Raw genomic sequence first — 22,642 nt, 5'->3', positions numbered from 1 at the left:
ATGTGCCTATACCGAATGCTGGCATACACAATTAAATAGATGATGTATAAAAAATTTCCCGATTTAAAGGCCCGAACAATTAAATGTGGTTGAATTACAGATTTTAAACATATTGCTTCAAATCCCTCAATCCATTGATTTTTAAATAACATAAATCATCCAAGTTAATCACGATAAAGCATGGCATTGCCGCATGTCCTGCCATACCAATGAAAGGCTGTTCAAACATCGAGGACTAAAAAAACAAACCATACACACACAATCAGCACATACTCGATTGTAATATTTGAAAGCACTGGTATCCATAAATCTTTCCAGCATAAATCAGGTTCAGCAGCCAAAAGCAAGACAACAGAGACCAGAAAACTTGAGTATTCGCAGGAGATTGAATATATGGTCTGCAATTATTGACAAGAAATCCAAACTAAACAAGCCCAATTCTGATCAAAGAGCCAAAGCAATGGAAATTCTGATCAGCATTACACCAGTATGGGTGACAATAACCAAGAAAAATTGCAGAAGTTTTATTCTTCTGCAGCGACAACAGTGACCTCGCCTTTATCCAATAAGTCATAGAATGCCCTCGTCTTTCTTTGCTCGTTCCAATGGTGCATCTTCCAAAGACCGCCTGCAGCGAGGCCAAGTGCAGTTGCTATGAGTATCTCCTTCACCACGCTTGGTCCTTTCAGAGTGACATGAGCAACCCTAGAGCCAGCCATTTAACTTGCTAATAGAGGTGTACAAATCCTGATTTCACAAACTTTTGTAATTTCAGAAACATTATGTCGGAGGGATTTACATAAATGAATAGACTACATTTCAACATGAAATGAGGTAAATATATTCTAAAATCTAAATTCAGCAAAATATCATAAGACATTATCAAAGTCAGTACAATGATGCTGGCATTCCCAGCGGAGGAGTGAAATATTGTTGAACTGAACCAACACACTTTGTTATCTAATGGTGCAATTACCATTTCTAGAATAAAGAAAGCCACAAGTTGAACACCTAATTCATCTGAAAAATTAAATAACTTCTGCACAGAGGAAAAATGGATGGAAAACATATGTTTATGGCATATAAAAATAAATAAAGGCTCGGTATTTGATCCATGTATAAGCTCAAAAATCCAGCAGCCTTATTTAATCCAGCATCCATGAGACACTATTCTAGAATTCTACCTTGGTTTCTCTTAGCATTTATTTACAAAGAGTTGATAAAGATGTGCTAAAGTTAATCTTATGAAATTCTCAACTAGTTAACACAATGAAAGGAACAATTTTCTGTCCCCGTTCACCAAAACACAACCAAACCAAGAACGCAGAAATCAAATTACAAAACTACAAATTCATCCAATCAAAATGCAAAAAAGGTAATAAGGTGAGGAAATTCGAACCCAAATACCATACAACATAGGATTAATATATATAACCGCGACCCAATAACATCACAATATCAAATTCAGAGCCGTGATCAAATAATAGCTCTTTGTTAAAATCAGCTTCCCAGAATCCTATAGGAATCTTAAAAATTCACACAAAAATAAACAAATCTAAAAATGAAAGGGAAATCCATACCTAGAATGAAGCTCAACTTCTAAACTTCTATCGAATTTCGAGACGCTCAGATCCGTAGAACCTGCACTGACAAATTGGAAGATGAGAAATCGTTTCAGCAAAACAAAAATCGGATCGATGTGTGTGTGTGTGTGTGTGAGATTTACCCTAACGAGATTGCGAAAATGGAACATCAGCGATGAGCTTGGGGTTTTCCATCACTATTTATTTTTATTTTTTTAGAGAAACTGTTAATTTTTTTTTTTAAAGATAGAAAGTAAAAACTTGTATGAGAATATTATATTTTATAAGATAGATATTTTATTTGAGTCATTATTTTTTATTGTGAATATCGATAGGGTTGATCCGTCTCACAGATAAAGATTTGTGAGATCACTTCACAAGAGACTTACTCTAGAAACTATTTATTTAATATTCATATAATGTACAACTATCAAATATTATGTGTCTCAAAAGACTCAAAAATATCAGCAGATGCAATCCACTCTGACATACCAGATCTCACTGAATTTGGCCTCACTATCAATGCTTGCCGGGCTATCACTAGGAATCAGAGTTCGTTAACAGTCGAACACGTTAGGAGACAAGCTAATAGAGCCGCTCATACATTGGTTAAAACGGCTCTTCAACAAGCTTGTTTTGGTATTTTTGATATTATGCCTCTTTCTATTAGCTCTATTATTATGGACGAATGTAATGCTCAAGTTGAAGTTGAATAAATGACGTCGATTCGTTTCAAAAAAAAAAATATTGACAGACGAAATTGTTTATACATGTGAGATGATATCATATATCTATTTCAATTAAACGATTTGAATCGATCTATATTTTCAATAAAAAATAATATTTTTTTATGAGTGAGGTCAAATCGAAGATCAATCTCACACAATTGATATGTGAGATTTTCTCATAAATTTTTTATGTAAAAATAAACACTTTTATAACATAAATTTTATACCGCTATTTATTTTACTTCTGGTAAAATTTTATATTAATTACAAATTATTTTATTATTCGGTACATAGCAACAAAAAATTCTATTATTTTAAAGACAAAAAACTTTTGTGAGACGGTCTCACGGGTCGTATTTGTGAGACATGTCTCTTATTTGGTTCATCCATGAAAAAATATTATTTTTTATGCTAAGAGTATTACTTTTTATTGTGAATATTGGTAGGATTGACCCGTCTAACAGATTAAAATCCGTGAGACACTATCACATGAGACTCACTCTATTTTAAATGGATGATTGGAAAAGTATCTTTCTGATTCACGAAAAATGATGGGCAAGGGGATTGAATCTTCCAAGAAGAGTTAATAGTAATTGATCAAATTCGTAGGATGTTTTTACGAGACCGATCTTATAGCACCCTTCAATTCGAATTAGCAAAAACACCTCCTATTATTTTCGGGCATTCGATCATTTCTCTACGATATAGATCTTTTTTTATTTGGATTTGGAATAAAAAAAAAATAACTCACTGCTTACTACGTTATTATTATACTATACATCATAATATATATTAACTAATCATTTAATGTTATAAATTATTCTAAATCATCAATTTCATTTCAGTCTTAGATAGACAACATAGTGAGTTATTGCGTGAAAATTAAAAATAATTTTCCTATCAATTTTAAAAAGATTAATGTTATTTGCCTTGTGACTATATTCTATTTTGAATTCTTATATTACAAATAGACAAATTTTATCGATACTTAATTCGTTATAAATAGTTGCACGTTTTCCAATACTTAGTTAAAATAGATATAGAAACATGACTGTATATAACTTTTTATCCTATCAATGTTTTGTAATTTTATTATGCAAAAATTATATTACTTGGGTGCTCAACCAGTCATTGTTCAATATTTTGAAGTTCACAATCTTTTATCAAAATTATTTAATAATCTATTATTATTCCCATTTTCTATTTAATGAAATTAATATCGTGTCATCTCGATCTAAAATCAAAATAATAAATTAACAGTGGGTAAAAGCTGGCCCAATTGTCCTGATCCTGAAATAGCCATTCCCCAGTAATTAAGCTAGCAGGCTGTGCTATCCATTCTTGGACAACCTCAGAGTAGTCGAGTTAGACATGCAGGGTAGTTCGGCTTGGCGAGCCCCCAACTTTTGGATTCCGATAGCTAAGCATGCAGGTCATGATATTTATGTCGGAATTTTTCTAAAAAATCATGTTTCAACACATTTATAAATATGATAAATAATATGTGAAAGCAGATCGAGCGTTACTTCCGGCCATCGAGAAATTTGTAAGTTTTCTGATTTCTTTCATATTGAAGTCTTCTAAGCACTTCACACTCTCTATAGATGATGTATTTTGTTCTTATGAGATGTGTTCAATCACCGTTATTTATAGGTGTTTCTCATTTATCGATAAGTTTATCGGGAGCCCGAGAGTCAAAAGAATAGGTGCATGCGCATCTCAATTTTCTAAAGTTGAGGCGACGGACACATATTTTGTCAAAAATTGTAAGCAATGGTCATCGTCATTTCCTACACGTCTTTCCTTCTTTTGATTGATATAGGTCATTTTTCTTGCAATTTATTTCAAGCCAGGCGAACCCCCAAAATATGCATGGTTGTTCGGCTCTTCAATGTGACATGAATCACAAAAGTAAGACAAAATCCCAAAGAGGTCAGAAGATCATTATAGAATCTTTGCTCGCTTTGCTCGGGCGTCAAGCGAAGCTTTACGCCGGGCGGCCTAAGCGAGTTGATTTGAAGGATAGAACACAGTTCCTAGCCGAATATGCAAATCAAGAAAGTTGCATATGATTTGTATTAAGGATGCAATATCTATCAGTGGGAGCATCCAACTTTGATCTCTCCCTTTTTCTTTAAAAAATTGTATTTGATTCAAGAGAGTAGTAGTATTCAGTAAAGTTGTGATAATACAATCTTCAATATGTAAATATATACACATAATTATGTGGCAAAATAAAACCAGACTTTTCCCCCTATTTTCATGGTTGGACACAAAGAACAAGTCCTACTCGACGACACCACAAAATAATAAATAAAATCAAAAGGAAAGAACAAAGGAAGAAAACAAGGACACATCTAATTTGGCGCAACAGTTTGAGAAGAAATTACATACATCTTTCTAATATTCACAACATACATTTATATTCGTCCCAAAATCTTGGTCACTTCCTCTTGGATTCCATTCGTGAAGAGAAGAGGATTGCATACGATACTCAGCCTTTCGCTACATAAATCCTTCAAACTTCCACAATATGGTCCTGCAAAAAGGATCACAAATTCACAAATTGATTATAAAGAAATATAAACTTTACTCTCCGAATAAAATTACTGGCTTCGCAAATAAAGTTCTAACTATGATGATAACGATAAACCGGGAATGAACTCACGTTATACCCGAAGCACAGCTGATGAAGTTCTTTGTGAGCTATTTTCTGTCCCATCATCCTCATCGGCATTACTGTCTCTGCCACAGTCTCCTTCTTGAGCCGTGGGAAAGAAAAAGGGATCGGTAACGATTTTCCCTCCTCGGTCCTTCTTTAAGCTGTCTTCGATTCCTTTATAATCAAGATTCTGCAAAAGATCCGGATATGGTTTACCATCTTTTCCAAGAATGCCGGCTTCTATATCCATCTTCCCATTTGATTTCATGATGTCGCCACAGAATTTCTTTGTTATGGACTCTAAAATAGAGTCGTCTTCTTCGGTCACCCATTCCCGGAAGTTTACCAGAGAAGGTACCGTCTTGGAGAAAAATATTTCCTTGAGGTTCTTGATCATTCCTCGATTATATGGATTTTCCTTCTTATCATAGCGGTAACGAAAGTTTTCATACGTTGTCTGTGAGTTGTTGAGACGATGCTTTAGAATGTGTACAAACCATGGAAATAACAATATGCATGGATGTTTCATCTGTTAAATCTTGAAACGGCATTTTAGAACTTATTTATCGAAAATGGAACGTGTAAATGGACTATTGTAGTTTCACAATAAATCACAAGGGCATTATTAGGCAGGCAAAAATCTTTAGTAATTTAATATCAAGTAACTTCCAGAATATGATTTAGCCCTCGGTTAAAATGAAAAGAGGCAAACCTGGTTGGTGCAGATGAGATAAAAATGGAATACGCTTAGGCCACCAACAAACCACACCGCAATGAAGCAGTAGATTATAAGAGCAACTGACACGATATCCCTCGACATGCTAGTCCAAATGCGACCCGGTTGTTCAAGGAGATGTAACAAAGAAAATGTGAAAACGTATATGCACAAGATTGTTGAAGATGACACGAACATGATAAAAATCCGGTAGTTGCGCTGCATCAAATCAGCATAAAGAGGGAAGCGTGAGACAGTTCTACGATAAAATGGAGACGACCTAGCACAAAGTTCATAAGCGAAACCAATACAATGGGCTTCACCATCAATTATTGCATGTCTACGTTTACTTTGCAACATTAAAGAAAATATTTTCAGGATAAATATGAGTTTGAACTATTTTATTCAATTGCTTGTGAGCTTTGATGTTTTATTTGGTATATTATAAATGTACTTAAAATTAACAGTGCTCGACCCATTGTTTGAGCTTCTTAGTTGATAGAGCTCGATTATTAGTATCAAGCCAAACAAATCAAGCTCAGATTTGAGCTCTGCATTGAGTCGAACTCAAATAAAATATCATTTTCAAGCTTCTAGTAGAACATCTAGTTAGATTAAATTGTAGGAGGTGGAGTTCAAATATAAAAGATTAAATTACTATCAGGCTAGATTTGGTTCATTTGCACCTCTGCATGTGGGATACTATGAGGTTGTGGGCTATTCATGGCCGAAAACAAAAAGTCCATCAGCAGTCCACCACTAGATGAAATATTATATAAAGAAACCAAGAGGTTTAAAACATAAAAGTAACTTACAACACCAATACATTGGCCCACCCATGGACAATGGTGATCGAACCTCTGGACACAGTTGTTGCAGATTGAGCAATGAGATGAACGTGGGGGACGATACAGCAAACATGTATCACAATACTTCACTTTAACTGTATGGCCATTGATAAAGATATCTTTTGTTCTTGGCAATTTTAAGTCAGGTGTAGCATTGTTAATCCACTCTATAGATGAATTGGAATTCGACAAGCTGTCTGGCTCAGGTGGCCTCGCGTTCCTCGGGACTATTCCAGGATTTCTCGAAGATGTCATGATGAGAAAAGTCAAAACCTGTAAATTCAATCCTATGTTAATAAAGCATGGTACTTTATAAAACCATTACACCATAAATTCTATATAGAATGCTTAAGTTTACGCACCAGAAACGTGAGGACAAGTCCAACTATAAATACAATGTGTCCGTACAAGGAATCAACTTCTGAGATCCTTACAAGCATCTTAGTACAGAATGTTAATGCAGGGGCTCCTATTAGGAAGCTAGACAGAAGAAGTGATGCCGCATCAGGACCAAAGATCAATCTCCCTCCACACAAAAATTTCTGAAAGTCGAACGAATCAGTTCACTACTGATTGAGCTATTTTTCAGAAGGGATTAAAAAAAATTCAAATGAAATCAGCACTTCAAGTAAGATGACAGAACATAATGGGCAAAATACAATTGTGTATGTCATAAAGATCAGAAGAGAAGAGAAAATATACGAAAAAATAGTTATGCGTTTTCTTCTATTTATGTCTCTCTCAAGATTTTCTTCTTCAAAACACCAAATTCAACAAAGTTGTCAAATATTGTTTGAGAAAATCAAACAACCACAGGTTTGCCCCCGTGTTAAATCAAGAACCTTTAAAGATCAACAGACGTAAAATTTATCAAATTTCTTGGAGTTCAGGACAAAAATATAGTTAAATAATCGGAAATTGTACATGTATTCAATAAAAAGGTTTCAACACATACATATATAATATATATACACATCATATTTTCTCCGATGTACATAATTCAATCCAAACAAGAATCAGGAATACAAATAATATTTTTCATGACTGAAAAAAACATAGGATAAGTTCTCAACCTTTTCCACATAGCAAACATATCAAACAATAAAATTTGACATTGCAAACAAAAACTTGAAAAGAAATTCATTGTAATAACAGAAGTCCAAAAAGGGTTCCATTTTTCAAGAAACCCATTTGAAATCCAACATTTTCTTGCGCCAAAAATTCATAAAAGAACATAAATGGAGAAAAGCCCACATCTGATAATGAAGAATGACAATGCTCACATCCATAATCACACGATAATCAAAACAAAGAAAACATGAAAAATGGTCCAAGAAACACATATACATTTCGACCCTTCCAAACTTGATAAAGCCTTTTCTTGGATTTAGCAGAATCCATGCATTTGGAAGGCAGAACAAAATCTGGATTTTTAGCCCCACCCATCAAAATCTTCTAATCAAATCCTGCAAATTCTCCTTCTTTATTTCTCCAAGTCTCTCCTTTCCTCCCTTGCAAACTATTTCATTGCAAAACAATATCATCCATCACATGGGGAATAAAGGAGATCGAGAATTTGTCAGATGGGCAGGGCTGAATTATGGAGGTGAACAAGAAGAAACACATGAATGTATTTATTTATTTATTTTACAAAAAAAAAAATTGTTTTCTTTACGGTTGGCTTCAAGTTCGAAGGATTCATTCTTGGTATCCGAATTTCTCGCGCTCGCGGATTATATATATAAGGAATCCATTAACCGTTCTGTCAAATTGGATGTCCGAAGTTCGATACCTTTATCGACATTTTTTCTATTTGGATTGTGGCAAAGAGTTTGTTTAATATAATTTATTTAATTAATGTGATTTATAAACTATTATGTTAATTCGAAAATTTACTAATGCGTTTCAAATGATTACTGCGAGTTTCAATTTGTTAAGATATTTTTACATTTTCACGAGCTTTATGATAAACACATTTGAGATTCTCTTGAAAATTCAAAACTTGACATGTATGTCTCTATCATTAGTTTATTCTTTCATTTTCCTCTAGAAATTCGAGTTCCCAAATGTTGATGATTCATGTATTGTTTGCTTGTGTTTAATTCACTTAGAGAATCGATAAATATATAAAAATAATACCGAACATGATCAAGAATTGATCATTCTCACCAAATCAAATGTCATGGATGAATTTGACATGAGAAAAAAGGACAGCTTGGGAAGCCTCTTTTCCGAGCAACCGAGTGGCTCCAGCAAAAAATGAAAAATCTCTTAACTTATATATATATATATATATATATATATATATATATATAAATGTTTCTAACTGTTGCAAATCATATAAATGTTTTTTACTGTTGCAAATCAAACAACTCACCAGATCAAACAAACCTACTGTATGAGGGTGGCTAGAGTTTAAAGGGAAGCTTCTAATATTAAAGATCAATGCCCCAAAGTCAAATTTACAGCTACATTGCTAATATCAAACTTGACACAACGAGCAAAATGCAAAAATCAACGGAGTTCAAATCCGAGTCCATAAGCTCCCCGTCAACACGTCCCAATTCATTCACATACCTTTAAATTACAGTGCTAATAATTGAGACAAAATGCGAAACACCATCCGGCCATCAAACGAGAAATATTTTTTCTTTGAGCTTCACACCTGGAATTACTTTCTACGGGTTGCAATTTCTTGGCAGGTAAATGCACGGAAACTTACCTGATAGACACAAAAACACCGTTCATCCGGCAGGGGAACATCTGGCCTATATAATTAACAGATGCATTAATTTAGTACAAAGTCGAGTAAATTTTGAACTATTTTCACAGTGCACAGTGATAATATTAGAAAAATACTAAGGTGGTCTTTTTGACACAGAATAATTTTATTTGAGAGTGCAACAAGAAAACCATAACACAAGATAGATTTGTACCTTATATACAAGTGTCACTGGTACACAGGTCGCGTGTAAATCACAAGTTGAGTTATAAATGCTTCAGGTAAAATTCGACGTCTATATTTCAATGATAGAAGAATCGAAAATCTACTATGCCTTTTATATGGACTCATAATACAATCAGGAAGAAGTTACATAATTCTGTTGGAGAATGTAAATTTACAGTTCTAAACAAATAATGTCCATTATTTTCACATTTATGAATTCCAAACATAAAAATAATGCATAATTAATCAAAAAGTTATAGGCTAAAGAATCTAAATATAGTTCGTATACTGAATCTTCGGATGTTTCAATTCCAATATTTTGATGCCGAGTAAAACGAAAGATTATGTAACCTTTTCCTTTAACCATTGCACACGGTGATGTAAAAAAACATGTTGTCTACAGGGAAGAATTAAATCAATTAAAAACTAATAGAAGCTGAAAATCCATGTTTCCTCTACCAAGAAATCAATCATGTCCAAATCAATCATGTCGTGATGAACAAATAATAATGTTGACGCCGGTGAAATAAGTGACAACAGAGTAAGGTTCATTAAAACAGAAATATCACCTTTATTCCATGTTATGGAGCACCAAAATCCACCACTCATACTTGGTACCATCAATAGAAGTATCCTCGGCACTTCTCGGATCCACACAAACACTTTTTCTTTCCTTTATCCCCTTTTTCGGATGGAACCAGTCCATAATCATAAGTTAGCTCTTGCATTGGAGGAATATGTCGGATGGCAAAGAATGCAACATGGAGATATGAGTCATTGTTTCGTTCACGTAAAACTGGCTGCCAGAACACATTTGGCGAACAGCTATGGTTCATGAAACGAGCTACATTTCCGCAATTCTTTCCACTTATAACAAGCGGGAATGGGGCCTTATTATAACCAGCAGAACTGTCTCGTATAAGCTCTAATGGCTCAAAATAGCGTGTGGAATCAAAGATATAACTATTATCATTTTCACTTCCAAAATCACCGGTATCACTGATTACATCCCCAGCATATTCACAAATAAAAGCTCCCACACGAATAGGATCCCAAGACCTCAGTCCCCAACCACTGTTCTTTGTTTTGAAAACCTCAAGACGAAATTTAATACCGGCTTGAGACATTCGACTCCGGCAGTTTGGAGGACAGGCACAAGTCGGTCCACACTCATATATCAAAGATTTGTTAGTTAGAAGAACCCCGGTTGAAGAATACGGAAGTAGGCCCTCGTTTACACGATTACAAGGGCAGTTGATATCACCTGGCTGGCATCCACCCAAGCAGTGGCAACCAGAAGAAGGTTTAGATGTCAAAAAAGGCTTGGAGTATCTCAGAGTAGAAATATACGAGAAATGGGCCGGGCCCTTTTCATTATCAACGTCATTCACAAGAGTGACAGGCTGACTCTCGGCACCCGAAGTCAGATCTGGAAGAATCACACCATTAGGCCTAGTAAATCCATCCTTCCACTGCTGAATTGACTTCCACACAGAATAAGCTTCTGGCTGCCCCGGAACTCTGACCAACTTATATTTGAAAACATTGCATCCTGACTTGTTTTTTTCTGCCCATGACTCCCGAATCTTGTACAGACCATCATAGATATAGATCTTGCCGTTTGACAGAGAATCTTTTATACCCCTTATAACCCTTACATCATTGGCACGATGTAAACTCTTTTCAAGAGCCAAATTTCCCCTTTCAAGCTTCTGATCAAACATTTGCCCGTCTGGCCTCTGCACACCACCCTGACCACTGTAGATCAACACATCTACGCCATCCCCCTCATCATCATATCCCCCAGATGAAACTATACTAACAGCGACAGGCTCTTCATCTACGGTAACTCTAACACTCAAATAATCTATTCCAGCCATACTTTGGGAATGTAGACCAGCAATGCAGAGTTCCATTCTGAAAAAGAATATATCGCCAACTTCAATTCCAGGTACATGCCCAATCCTCTTAGTGCTATTTGTTCGAATCCCTTTCGCCATCAAAAATTTGCCTGCCTTCAGGTCAGGACGTTTGGCAATCGCTGTTGCCAAGTCACTCGCTTCTTCGAGTTGAGTAAGCTTTCTCCTTAATAAACTAAAAACCAGGAGTATGGTTCTAACAGTCTCCATGTCACCATTAGATCTTCTAAAGTCATCAAACTCGTGAAGCTTAAATGGTGTCAAGAAGCTACAAACTAGAGATTCCACATCAAAGCCATCACTGTTCCTGGCCCCTCTCCTCCTCGCCCTGCCACTTCTCAACTCTGAGTTGCTGCCATTCTCTGCATCATTGCATGTGCACTGGATCCACTAGGATATTGGTCATTCTGTGAGTCATTATACCCATCATCCACCACAACAACATATTTCTGAGCATTGAAGGACCTCTTAGGCTTCCCACGGCGGCTTTGGGCTCGGGGTGTTGGGCTCATATATGAATTAAGTGGAACAGGAGCTGGTATAGGGCCATCGGAACCTAAATTGTCTTGGTATTGGGCAGCAGAAGGAGTTTGTTGAGAACTATTGGGAATCAGAAAAGGGTAAAATGGTCGGACTCCAGGTGGAAATGGGCCTGAGGGTGGAAAACAAGAGAAGGGTGCTGGGTGGACTGAACCTGAAGACACATTGGGTGTGTTCGGGAAAATTGGGACGAGGCACTGCAATGGCCTCACATCCAACACCCTGGTTTTATCAATTGACACAGGAAGAGAATTTGGCTCCGAACCAAAACCCTGCTCCATCGATTCAGAATGCAGAATACCCTATATAATAGCGCTAACCCTAAAATTTTAACTTAAACTGCGCGCACTGAAATCCACAGAAACTTCTCGAGGAACAGTCAAAATGCACAAAACGAAAAAACCTAATCTTTTTCAACTGAGAAATATTAGTCATTAAATGGTCAAAAACCAAACTAACCACTTGGTATTTCCAGGAAAAAACATAGTGCAGCGCTTGTACGGATCTGCCTCCTGCAACATGCAAAATCATTTATTGGAATGAAAATTTCAATAAAAATCAAATCTTGGTGGAAAAGGAACATCGAATCACTAAGTAGCCTAAACCCCGAAAAGAACCACCCGTCGCACAGTACACAAGCAAAGCTACAAATTCGAGAACCCAATTGATAAACGAAGGGAAAAAACAAAAAATTTCAGTCCCAACATCTCCCAAGGGGTCCAAGAAACCTCAAAAACAGTAGAGTAAACTGCGAAGAACACAAAGCAAAACAATAAATCGTAAAATGTAAGAAATCTGAAACAAAAACCAAGTTCATTCATTGTACTTCTTCCACATCATGGTCGAACGAACAGTTCTTGACATAGAAAAAAATTACCCCTGTGGTTTACGCTTGAGACCGATTGAATTCTGAGCGAGGGTTTCAATTTCTGCGCATCAGCTGCATTTTGTAATATTTCTCATCGATGACAGCGTACACTTGGAAAGTCATCATATAATATGCACTTCAGATTTTCATTTTTGGTATCCATTTTGTATTAACTGATTTTTTCTATTTATTCAAAGTCAATTTCTTAAAATTTAAGACTTTTAGATGCAATAGAAAAAATTAACTATTCAATTCCATATTTATATATAAAAAATTCATATATCCCTTATCTCCTATCATTTTAATTTCAAAAAAATGATAATTTTAATTTTTTTTTTAAAAAAAAACCAACATTTCAGTTCATTTCATTTCGATTTAAAAAAAGAGTGGTATCATATGAGATCGTCTCACGGATCTTAATATGTGAGACGGTTCAACCTTACCGATATTCACAATAAAAAGTAATACTCTTAGCATAAAAAGTAATATTTTTTCATGGATAGCCCAAATAAGATATCCGTCTCACAAATACGATCCGTGAGACCGTCTCACACAAGTTTTTGTCTTAAAAAATTGATAATTTTATTTTCAAAAAGAAAAAAACAGCATTTCGTTCTTTTTTTTTTACAGTTTTGAGGATCTTATATTAACGAACTTCTAATTGATTTTATAAAATCTTATTTTAAATTACAATAATACATCATTATATCACTTTATTGATAATTTTTTACTTTACTAAAATATATTTTCTTTTACAATCTTTTAATCATATCTATTTTTTTTTTTTTGAAACTATCATATCTATATTTTTAAATTCAATCATACAATTATTTATGTTTTAAAATTTTAGATTAAAAAAAATAATCATTTTGAAAATAAATTGTACGAGACAATTATTTCAACTAACAATGTGTGCACAAGTACTATGTTAATATTTTATTGAAAAGCGATTTTTATTTTTTTATATATAGTAATTTATATATAAAATTGAAATAATTGTCTCGTACAATATATATATATTGAAATTTATATTGAAATAATTGTCTCGTACAATATATATATATATATATAATAAATAGAGATATATTAGTTTTTTCATCAATATCGATTTATGTATGTTATATTATAGAGTGGGTCTCATGTGAGATCGTCTCACTGATCTTAATCAGTGAGACGGGTCAATCATAGTTATATTTACAATAAAAAATAATACTCTTAGCATAAAAAATAATACATTTTTATGGATAACCCAAATAAGAGACTCGTCTCACAAATACGACCCGTGAGACCGTCTCACAAAAAATTTTGCCTATATTATATAGCTCCTTTTACATTACCAACGCAATTGCCATTGTAATAACATATTATTTAAAGTGTTGTTTGTTGTTACTATAATTAATCTAAAAATTGTTATGAGACGATCTCACGAGTCAATTTATGAAATAGATACTCGATCATACCCAAATAATAAAAAAAATTATTTTAAATTACAAATATAGATAGAGCTGATTAATTTCACAACATAAATACTCATTAATTGATATTTGTTTCTTGTATTATAATTATATCATTTTGCTAATCCCCGACCATAACGATGATTACTTAAGTTTATAATATGACAAAAACTTGTGTGAGACGGTTTCACGGGTAGTATTTTTTTATACGGATCTCTTATTTGGGTCATCAATAAAAAAATATTACTTTTATGCTAAGAGTATTACTTTCTATTGTGAATATCGATAAGGTTGACTCATCTCACAGATAAAGATTCGTGAGACCGTCTCACAAGAAACCTACTCTTATAATATATATGGAATGTGATTTATCGGGTCTCGAACTCGAGACATTTATCATCTAAGGACGTCTATAGTAATGGTTACTTAAGTTCTAATTTATTAAATATTAGTGTCTTGGAATAATGATAATTAATTTTGCATATTTTTTTATTATGAATGACATCTAAAAATTTAAAGGTATAGATATGTAAAAAAATTATAAATTTAAAAGATTTTTAAAGATGAATAAGATATATTATACCAAAATTAGATTTAGGTTAAAACACTCTTGCTTTATAGTATAGATATGATTTCTTGTCACTGAGAAGCTGTAGAACACCTGCTCTTCATCTGCCTAGCCTACAGTATTAGAAAAACCCACATCTTTGGACCCCTGAAGCAGTTTTATCAGTTGATGCGATCACATTTGAATATATTTGGAGAGCATTGAAGCAATGGGATGCACAAAATTTGATGAAATACATGGATCAAGCAAAGATTGAATATGGACTGTTGGAGAATACGAGTCCAAGATCAAGAGTTTTTTTGTTTTTTTTTTAATGTAATTTGCCAAAAACGTACGTATTTTTATTTGTTTGTGTTGTGCATAATATTTCAGAAGCCCAAAACAAATCCAACAGATGAAAGCCAATTGTTATGCCCAAAAATCAAAGAAGCCTAAAATTCGGCCCAAGTGAGATTGCAGTTGGCCCAATGAAGAAACGTGGTATCAGTTGCTGTCATTGCCCGACGTGGAAGAACGTGGAGTGATGAGGGAAGGGAAAACTGCTGTGCAGAATGTGACAAAAGTGAATGAAGGAAATAAGAAAATGCCCCCCGACAAAATCAATTCACAAAAAATCAACAACAATCTTCTGCAGAATTCTGTCATTAATTGTTCGCTCACTTTTCCATTTCCAAGCAGTATATTTTCTTATTCCTTCAACTTTATTGTAGAACGTTGATCAAAATTCATAATAACATATTTAAGTTTGATGTTGTCAATGGATTCTCTCTATAATTCCTTTATTTTCCTCAGTTTATACGTTTAATTTTGAAGTCATTTCGAAGGAGTTAGAACTTACGACCGAATCGAGACTCACAACGTTTGATAAACGAATTCGGATTATTTCATAATTTTGGCACGAACACGTGCCTGGCACGCCCGCAAATTTTCGTGACAAACAAGTTGGCACGCCCAGTGGGACACAATGCCTCCAAAGCGTACTGAGAAGAGTGAAGGAATTCCTCCATCACAGGGGAAAAGTCATCGCTCACAAGAAGATTTTCAGGAAACTGATGCAGATGGAAGAACTATTGAAAGACTTGTTCATCAGTTCGAAGAGGAGACTATGAAGGAAGGAGTTGTCGTTTCTGGTGGTGATGGACCTTCAACAAACTTCATGGTGACTATGGGAAAGAATATCCCCAGTGATCTCAGAGAAATGACCCAAGCTTTCGCTACTGTTATGATGGAATTTTTGGCAGAGATGAAGGAATGGAGGAAGTCTGCAAAAGGAGAGGTTGTTACATCAGAAAATGATAAACTTCAAGAAGCGTACACTAAACTATTTAAAGATCAAGGCCAAGGACCGGGGATTCCTCAAGCAGGTGAAAATAGCCGCTTGGGAGAAGCACTGATTCCTGAATCTGCCAGGGAAGGAAGGTACAATCCTCCGCACAAAAATGATGAGGAATTGGAGTTAAAATTCCAAAATTGCAGTAACAGTAAACAAATAGCTGGAAATATGTTCTCTGTGATGTCTCCTAACTTACATCCAGGGATGTGTGGTGATGGGGGAATGCGTGGATATTCAGTTCCAGGTCCGGGGAATAACACTCGGGGGCAAATTATTCCCCGCACCCATTGCGAAAAACTCCAGTCTTGGACTCCGAGACTGTACATGATGTTATTCAATGATGAGTGAGGCCAATCAACCGACCAGAGTTTCATAAGCCATACCCCGATGTTGTTGATCGTGAAAATCCTTACCCACGAGGATATCACATTCCAGACTTTACTTTGTACTCGGGGGAAGACTGTCAATCTAACGTGGAACATGTGACAAGGTTTTCAATACAGTGTGGGGAACTAGCAAATTTGAATAATTTTTCCAACTACAAGTTACGTTTGTTTCCCAATTCATTAACTAGTATTGTTTTTACTTGGTATGCCACACTGCCTCGGAAAATGATGTTTGAGGTAAAGGAGAACAAGACAGAAATTTTTCATGGAAGAGGCCGCTGTCACAGTGGAGATAATATGTATCATAGTGGGAGGAATATGAGGTACATTAGGGGATCCATGGCCAAAAGGCCGGAGAACCAGCACCTCGGAAATGTTTCGTTTCATGGGTCAATGAATGGCGAGGGAAGGAGTGACCGACAGTCATTCCAGAAGTTAATACAGAGGCCACCACCTCTAGACACCAATAATAGATATGAAAGAAAATCTCGTTTGTTATTCCTCCCAGAGCATTCCCCAATGGCGTATGGAGGCGAGTATAACATCCAAAGTTTCCAAAACCTCTTTCTCGGACCCAAAAGCGACGTTTGTTGAGGGAAAAAGCTGTTGAGCGCAGGTTGAAGATGGAGGAACCAGGTAAAGAGAATAAAAAATTTGGGAGGAATGCTACTGAAGATAATGAGGAAGAAGATGGTGACTTGTTATCTGAGGAAGACAGTAATGTGGTCAAGAAAGCTACTTTCAGGGTGGGACAGATTCTCATTTCATTTGAATGTGCCACTGGTTCGTTAATGCTGCCAGAGGAGTTTAAACGCAAAAGAACATTTGAATCCAATGTATTCACCGGAAATCAGAGTGGTACATAATCCATTCAAACTAATATTTTGAATGAGAGCGTCAGTGTTCTTGTCGATGAAGAGAAAAGAGTGTTAATGAAGCGACCCACCAACGAGATGACGAAACATATCAAACCACTCTACATTGTAGCTCATGTGAATGGAAAGCCGTTGTCTAGATTGCTGATAGATAATGGATCTGCTGTGAATATTTTGCCGTACAGAATCCTTCAGAAATTGGGGAAGAATGTGGAGGACTTAATTCCTACTGAAGTCTCTGTGGCAGCCTTTACCGGGGAGTCAACAAAAACTCTTGGAGTGTTGCCGGCAAACATCACTGTAGGGTCCCGATCTTCGTTGTCAGCCTTTTTTGTGGTAAATTCCAGTGCTAGTTTCCACGCTTTGTTAGGAAGGGATTGGATTCACACCAATCATTGTGTACCATCATCCATGCACCAGTTATTGTTGATGTGGAAATGGGATGAAGTGGAAGTGGTACAGGCTGATTCACAGCCGTATCAATCTAATTCCAACGCAGTTGAGGCTAGATATTATGATGGAGCCTTCGGACCTATCAGAATTCGTGATTACAAGGTGAATGGACAGCAATGAGCAGTCTACATGGACACCAAGAAAGTAAGGGAAGCAGTTGAAAAAATTCTCAAACCCACCGCCATGGTCTCTCCTAGACCCATGGTTCGACCTATTATCGAGGAGGTCGATGATTAAATTCACTAATGAAGAGATGGAAGTGGCTGCAACTTCCGAGTGGAAAGCCACATTGCAGCAGCTGGTGACTGAAATACAATCTCAAGAATTGTGGGACATTGACGAAACTGAAATAATATTTGAAGATGAATGTGATAACAATGAGGAAGAAAAGTTACAAATGGAGGATTTCATCTTAGCTCCGGCTCAGATGAAAGAATGACTGCGGGAGACAGATGGTTCATGAAGCGGGGTGTGAGGAAGTCCGGTACAAAGTAGGCTAGATGGCCACTTTGTTTGAATCTGTCATATTATCTTGTAAGAAGTTTCTGTAAATATGTAAGGAATAGGCTTTTAAGCCATTCCTTTCTGAAGTTTTGTAAATAATGATGGAGCATTGTGAATAAATAAAATGATTGCACATGGAATCCGATGTAGTTGATGTATTTTGCGAGGAATATTTGTTGTGTTAGTTGGCAAAATCGGTGACAAAGCGAAGTTCATTTAGTGCAGGTCTTGAAACTTCCTTGAGCTTTATTTGGAAAAATGTGGTTTGGCCGTTCAATATGTGTTGATTTGTGTTGGTTTGCGTCGTTATGAGATGTTCATTTTTTAGAAAAATTTTGACAGAGTTTCCCTTGTAAATGTAGTATGCCAAAAGTGTGAATATCTGCAAACAAACCCCAAGCAATGGATATCCAAACAACATTATATTCCAACAGAAAAGTCGAGTTTCTAGTCATTCATCAACATTCACGAAGCAAAAAGAACAAGCCAAATCATGGCAAACAAGTGTAACATGTCAAGAAAACACTACATTAGTGTTCCAAAAATTCCACAAAATACCAAAACATAAACCAAGATCGCCATAAAGATGAGATGGAGTCTTCAAGAGAAATCAAGTTGACGTAGCTCTTCCCATTTGGACAAGCGAGCTCCGCATCTAATTTCTTCACCAACTCTTCCTTGACATCAAACTTTGCTGTCTTTTGATGCAAAGTGGACAGAACGGTTTCTCTTGGAGAGCATGCCATCCAATCTCTCTTTCTGTCCCTTGAAGTTTTTGACCTAAATCAATGTCTCGAAAAAGTGAGGCTTGAATCCTGAAAAGCTGAAAACGTTGAAGGCATATTATCTAAGATATCATGCAGTGGTGTTGCAAGGTATTTCTCATAAAAATCTCACTCAGACATATGCACAAACACCTTGAGTGCAACATGAAATGTGACATATTCTACAATATTTTTATGATGGAGGATTGAGAAAAATGGTGAAATATACTTACCTTGAGATAGTATGGCTTGATGGGAATGATGTTGATGATGGCAATTTTCAGAAACTTGGTTGATATGGGATATGGGATCTCTGTGAGGGGTTGATTAGTTTTCTCAAAGTGAAAGAGGATCGGTTGTGAAAAGCAATGAAGAATTGGATGATTTTGGGGGAAGAAGGCAATGAAGAAGTCTAGGAGGAATGGTGCTGTAAACCACACTGTTATCTTTCTTTTTCTCCTCATCTGCCTCCTCATTCTATATATCGTATTAGCACTTGGGCCCAACTTATAAATGGGCTAAAATATTGGAATTATTACACACATAGCCAAATTGGCCCATGGGCCAAATTGGCTACGGGGGGCAATTGTTGTGCATAATATTTCAGAAGCCCAAAACAAATCCAACAGATGAAAGCCAATTGTTATGCCCAAAAATCAAAGAAGCCCAAAATTCGGCCCAAGTGAGATTGTAGTTGGCCCAATGAAGAAACGTGGTATCAGTTGCTGCCATTGCCCGACGTGGAAGAACGTGGAGTGATGGGGGAAGGGAAAACTGCTGTGCAGAATGTGACAAAAGTGAATGAAGGAAATCAGAAAATGCCCCCCGACAGAATCAATTCACAAAAAATCAACAACAATCTTCTGCAGAATTATGTCATTAATTGTTCGCTCACTTTTCCATTTCCAAGCAGTATATTTTCTTATTCCTTCAACTTTATTGTAGAACGTTGATCAAAATTCATAACAACATATTTAAGTTTGATGTTGTCAATGGATTCTCTCTATAATTCCTTTATTTTCCTCAGTTTATACGTTTAATTTTGAAGTCATTTCGAAGGAGTTAGAACTTACGACCGAATCGAGATTCACAACATTTCATAAACGAAGTCGGATTATTTCACAATTTTGGCACGAACACGTGCCTGGCACGCCCGCAAATTTTCGTGACAAACAGTTTGATAGGTTGTTAATGTTTTATATTTTTTTAGTTTGGCTTTCCGATTTAAAAAAAAGTTTGAACACTTCTCGCCGATATAGCGTCTCTGTGGTGGTGACGTGTCGGTGACATAGCGGTGACTTATGTAGTATTATATCAGCATTTTTATGTGAATAAATGATTGAGGGTGTACGGAACTTCAGCTTATAAGCTATAAATATTTGTTTGGTAAAGTTTTCCTCACAATAAATAGAAAAAAATAGATAATACGTCTTTGAGGATTTAGTAAGAAAATAAGTCAGGCTTATATATAGTTAACAAATCAAACGATAATATATAAATGTAATCAAACGATAATATATAAGTGTAGCATTTCAAAATGAGATGACATGTATAACGCATTGCCACCAAATATCTTGTTAAGTGAAATACATTGACAGTTCAAGGCACTGAAGTGAAATCAAGGGTTAAAAAGATGACTCCCACCAACATCCACTGCAACACTTTTCTCACATACTCAAGTAGGATCCATACATACAATCGATCATTTATTAGCCAGGGTGAACTCACATTTCAGACCGAAATCAGAGTGGTTTAAACTTGTTGTTCATTGAACTCGAATTTTCGATCGAAGCCACGTTGTCTTGTGAACTCACATTTTCGGCTCGAAGCCGCTTGTCTTGTGGACTAGTAATCAGGTACATAGATCGTTGTCCGGGGCTCCAGTCATTTAGTCATTCATTCATTCAATCAATAATAGTCGATCCGTAGCCATTCAGAAATCAATAAATCCAGAAATTCAAAATAAGACACAATATGAGAAATGCATGATATGATGCAATATATATGAATAAATTGGTTGTTTGTGAAGCTTTAGTGTAAATTACATGCTGAATACCAAAAGGGTCCTAGTTGAAGAAAAACGAGTAATAAACTTGATGGTTGAAACCTCAAACTAGAGAAACCTCGTATTGATAGCTTACTTCTTCGTCTTGGTATCAATCTTAAACAGAGATAATTTCCTATAAATATAATTTGAATTATTTTACATTGATTAGGACCTATGTGTTGTAACATTTAAGAAATAATTTGTGTACAAAACTTGTAGCGAGTAGTTTTGAATAAAGCTTTAAAAATTCTTAATAATTCAAAAGAAATGTCCAAAAATTATGAAACTTCACCAAGTGTTGCAATTATGTCAAAAATTGATAGAAAAATGTAAAATCCGGCTTCTAGTGCGCATGTGGCTGCTTTGATGGCCACACACGACTCGATTTTCCATACTTATGTATTTCAAGACTGATCAGACTATTAACAAGAAATATTAAACTAACATCAATCAATAATTAAAATCAAGAAAATTAAATATAATGAAAATAAAACAAATATCCAATAAAATATTGTTTGGCCCTATCGTGGTCTTAGCCTAAAGAAAATTATTTCATGAATTCAAAATAGAAGTGAAAAGTCATATTTAAGTTCATAGAAGAAAACAAAAGAAAGAAATAAATAAGAGGAATTCTCTGTGATTTAGGCGTGTGTTGAGGAATTCCTCCAGTTTTTGCCTCTGTCTTCCTCCCTGTTTTTCCTTCTTCCGCGCTGGTGCTACTTCACAGTAGCTTCTGTTCCTTTCTTCCGCGGTCTTCTGCGCTTCTTTCTTCCTGTACGTTCTGTTCTTTTCCTTCCCTCTCCTTCTGCGATGCCTTCTTCTGTCTCTTCCCTCTATACGCTTCTCTCTTCTCTCCTCTCTTCTCTCCCTTCCGCGCTGGTTTTTTTCTTTTGTTTTGCGCCTCCCCTCTTCTGCTCACGTACGTTGCTTTTTATAATTCTTCATGGGCCTAATCCTCCAATTTCTTTTTAAGCTCATCTCAAACTTAAACCTTGTAAATAAGATTGTAGATTTTATTTTCAAATATGAGACTCAATCTTTATCAAAACTTCAATAATATCAAGATAATATATAAGAATATTTTATTTCTTTTCCTTTGGTATTTTCTTTCTTTAGAGTCTTGTAGATTTATTTTATTTCCAAATTTAATCATTTTTCCTCTTTTATTTAAATCTACAATTATTAATTCAATTAAGCATATAATTATGGATAAAAAGTCTAGATAAGGACAAATATTATCAAATCAAATCCCTAAAATCTTTGTAAGATTTGGCCTTTATCAAAGACGATTCACAACTTTTATGTTTACTACTTTTCAAAATTCATAACTGATTGATAATGGGTTTTGAAAAACTAGATGAGGATTGTTGGGATGATAGGTTGGAGTGAGTCTCATGTGAGACTGTTTCACGGATCATAATCTGTGAGACGGGTCAACTCTATCCATA

General features: G+C 35.4%; 3 protein-coding genes and 1 pseudogene across 5 annotated transcripts; 1 reads left to right on the top strand and 3 right to left on the bottom strand.

Moving 5' to 3' along the window:
• Positions 1 to 283: 283 nt before the first annotated feature.
• LOC140802971 (probable cytochrome c oxidase subunit 5C-1) lies at positions 284 to 1,810 on the bottom strand. 2 transcript variants are annotated; one of them, XM_073158607.1, is made up of 3 exons: positions 1,727 to 1,810; positions 1,581 to 1,641; positions 284 to 747 (listed from the first exon to the last, which is right to left on the bottom strand). In XM_073158607.1, exon 3 carries the CDS (start codon positions 717 to 719, stop codon positions 525 to 527), a length of 195 nt encoding a protein of 64 aa, XP_073014708.1. In that variant the 5' UTR covers positions 720 to 747; positions 1,581 to 1,641; positions 1,727 to 1,810; the 3' UTR covers positions 284 to 524. The 2 variants fall into 2 exon arrangements, with proteins under 2 accessions (XP_073014708.1, XP_073014709.1); XM_073158608.1 differs by having other exon boundaries at positions 284 to 760; positions 1,727 to 1,795.
• Positions 1,811 to 4,481: 2,671 nt separating this feature from the next.
• On the bottom strand, positions 4,482 to 8,294 carry LOC140802970 (probable protein S-acyltransferase 1). 2 transcript variants are annotated; one of them, XM_073158604.1, is made up of 6 exons: positions 7,884 to 8,294; positions 6,899 to 7,078; positions 6,504 to 6,809; positions 5,686 to 5,907; positions 4,987 to 5,430; positions 4,482 to 4,850 (listed from the first exon to the last, which is right to left on the bottom strand). In XM_073158604.1, the coding sequence occupies exons 1-6, from the start codon at positions 7,980 to 7,982 to the stop codon at positions 4,830 to 4,832; spliced, it is 1,272 nt and encodes a 423-aa protein (XP_073014705.1). In that variant the 5' UTR covers positions 7,983 to 8,294; the 3' UTR covers positions 4,482 to 4,829. The 2 variants fall into 2 exon arrangements, with proteins under 2 accessions (XP_073014705.1, XP_073014706.1); XM_073158605.1 differs by having other exon boundaries at positions 4,980 to 5,430; positions 7,884 to 8,291.
• Positions 8,295 to 8,950: 656 nt separating this feature from the next.
• Positions 8,951 to 12,971, bottom strand: LOC140802969 (histone-lysine N-methyltransferase, H3 lysine-9 specific SUVH1-like; annotated as a pseudogene).
• A 4,533-nt stretch (positions 12,972 to 17,504) lies between these two features.
• LOC140803749 (uncharacterized) lies at positions 17,505 to 17,999 on the top strand. The gene has a single exon (XM_073159632.1). The coding sequence runs from the start codon at positions 17,505 to 17,507 to the stop codon at positions 17,997 to 17,999; it is 495 nt and encodes a 164-aa protein (XP_073015733.1).
• The last annotated feature ends 4,643 nt before the right edge of the window (positions 18,000 to 22,642 follow it).

The sequence above is a fragment of the Primulina eburnea genome, chromosome 10 (assembly GCF_022965805.1).
Source record: "Primulina eburnea isolate SZY01 chromosome 10, ASM2296580v1, whole genome shotgun sequence".
Taxonomy (NCBI): domain Eukaryota; kingdom Viridiplantae; phylum Streptophyta; class Magnoliopsida; order Lamiales; family Gesneriaceae; genus Primulina; species Primulina eburnea.
Note: the sequence above shows the minus strand (reverse complement) of the source record. Positions and strands in the feature narration are given on the sequence as shown.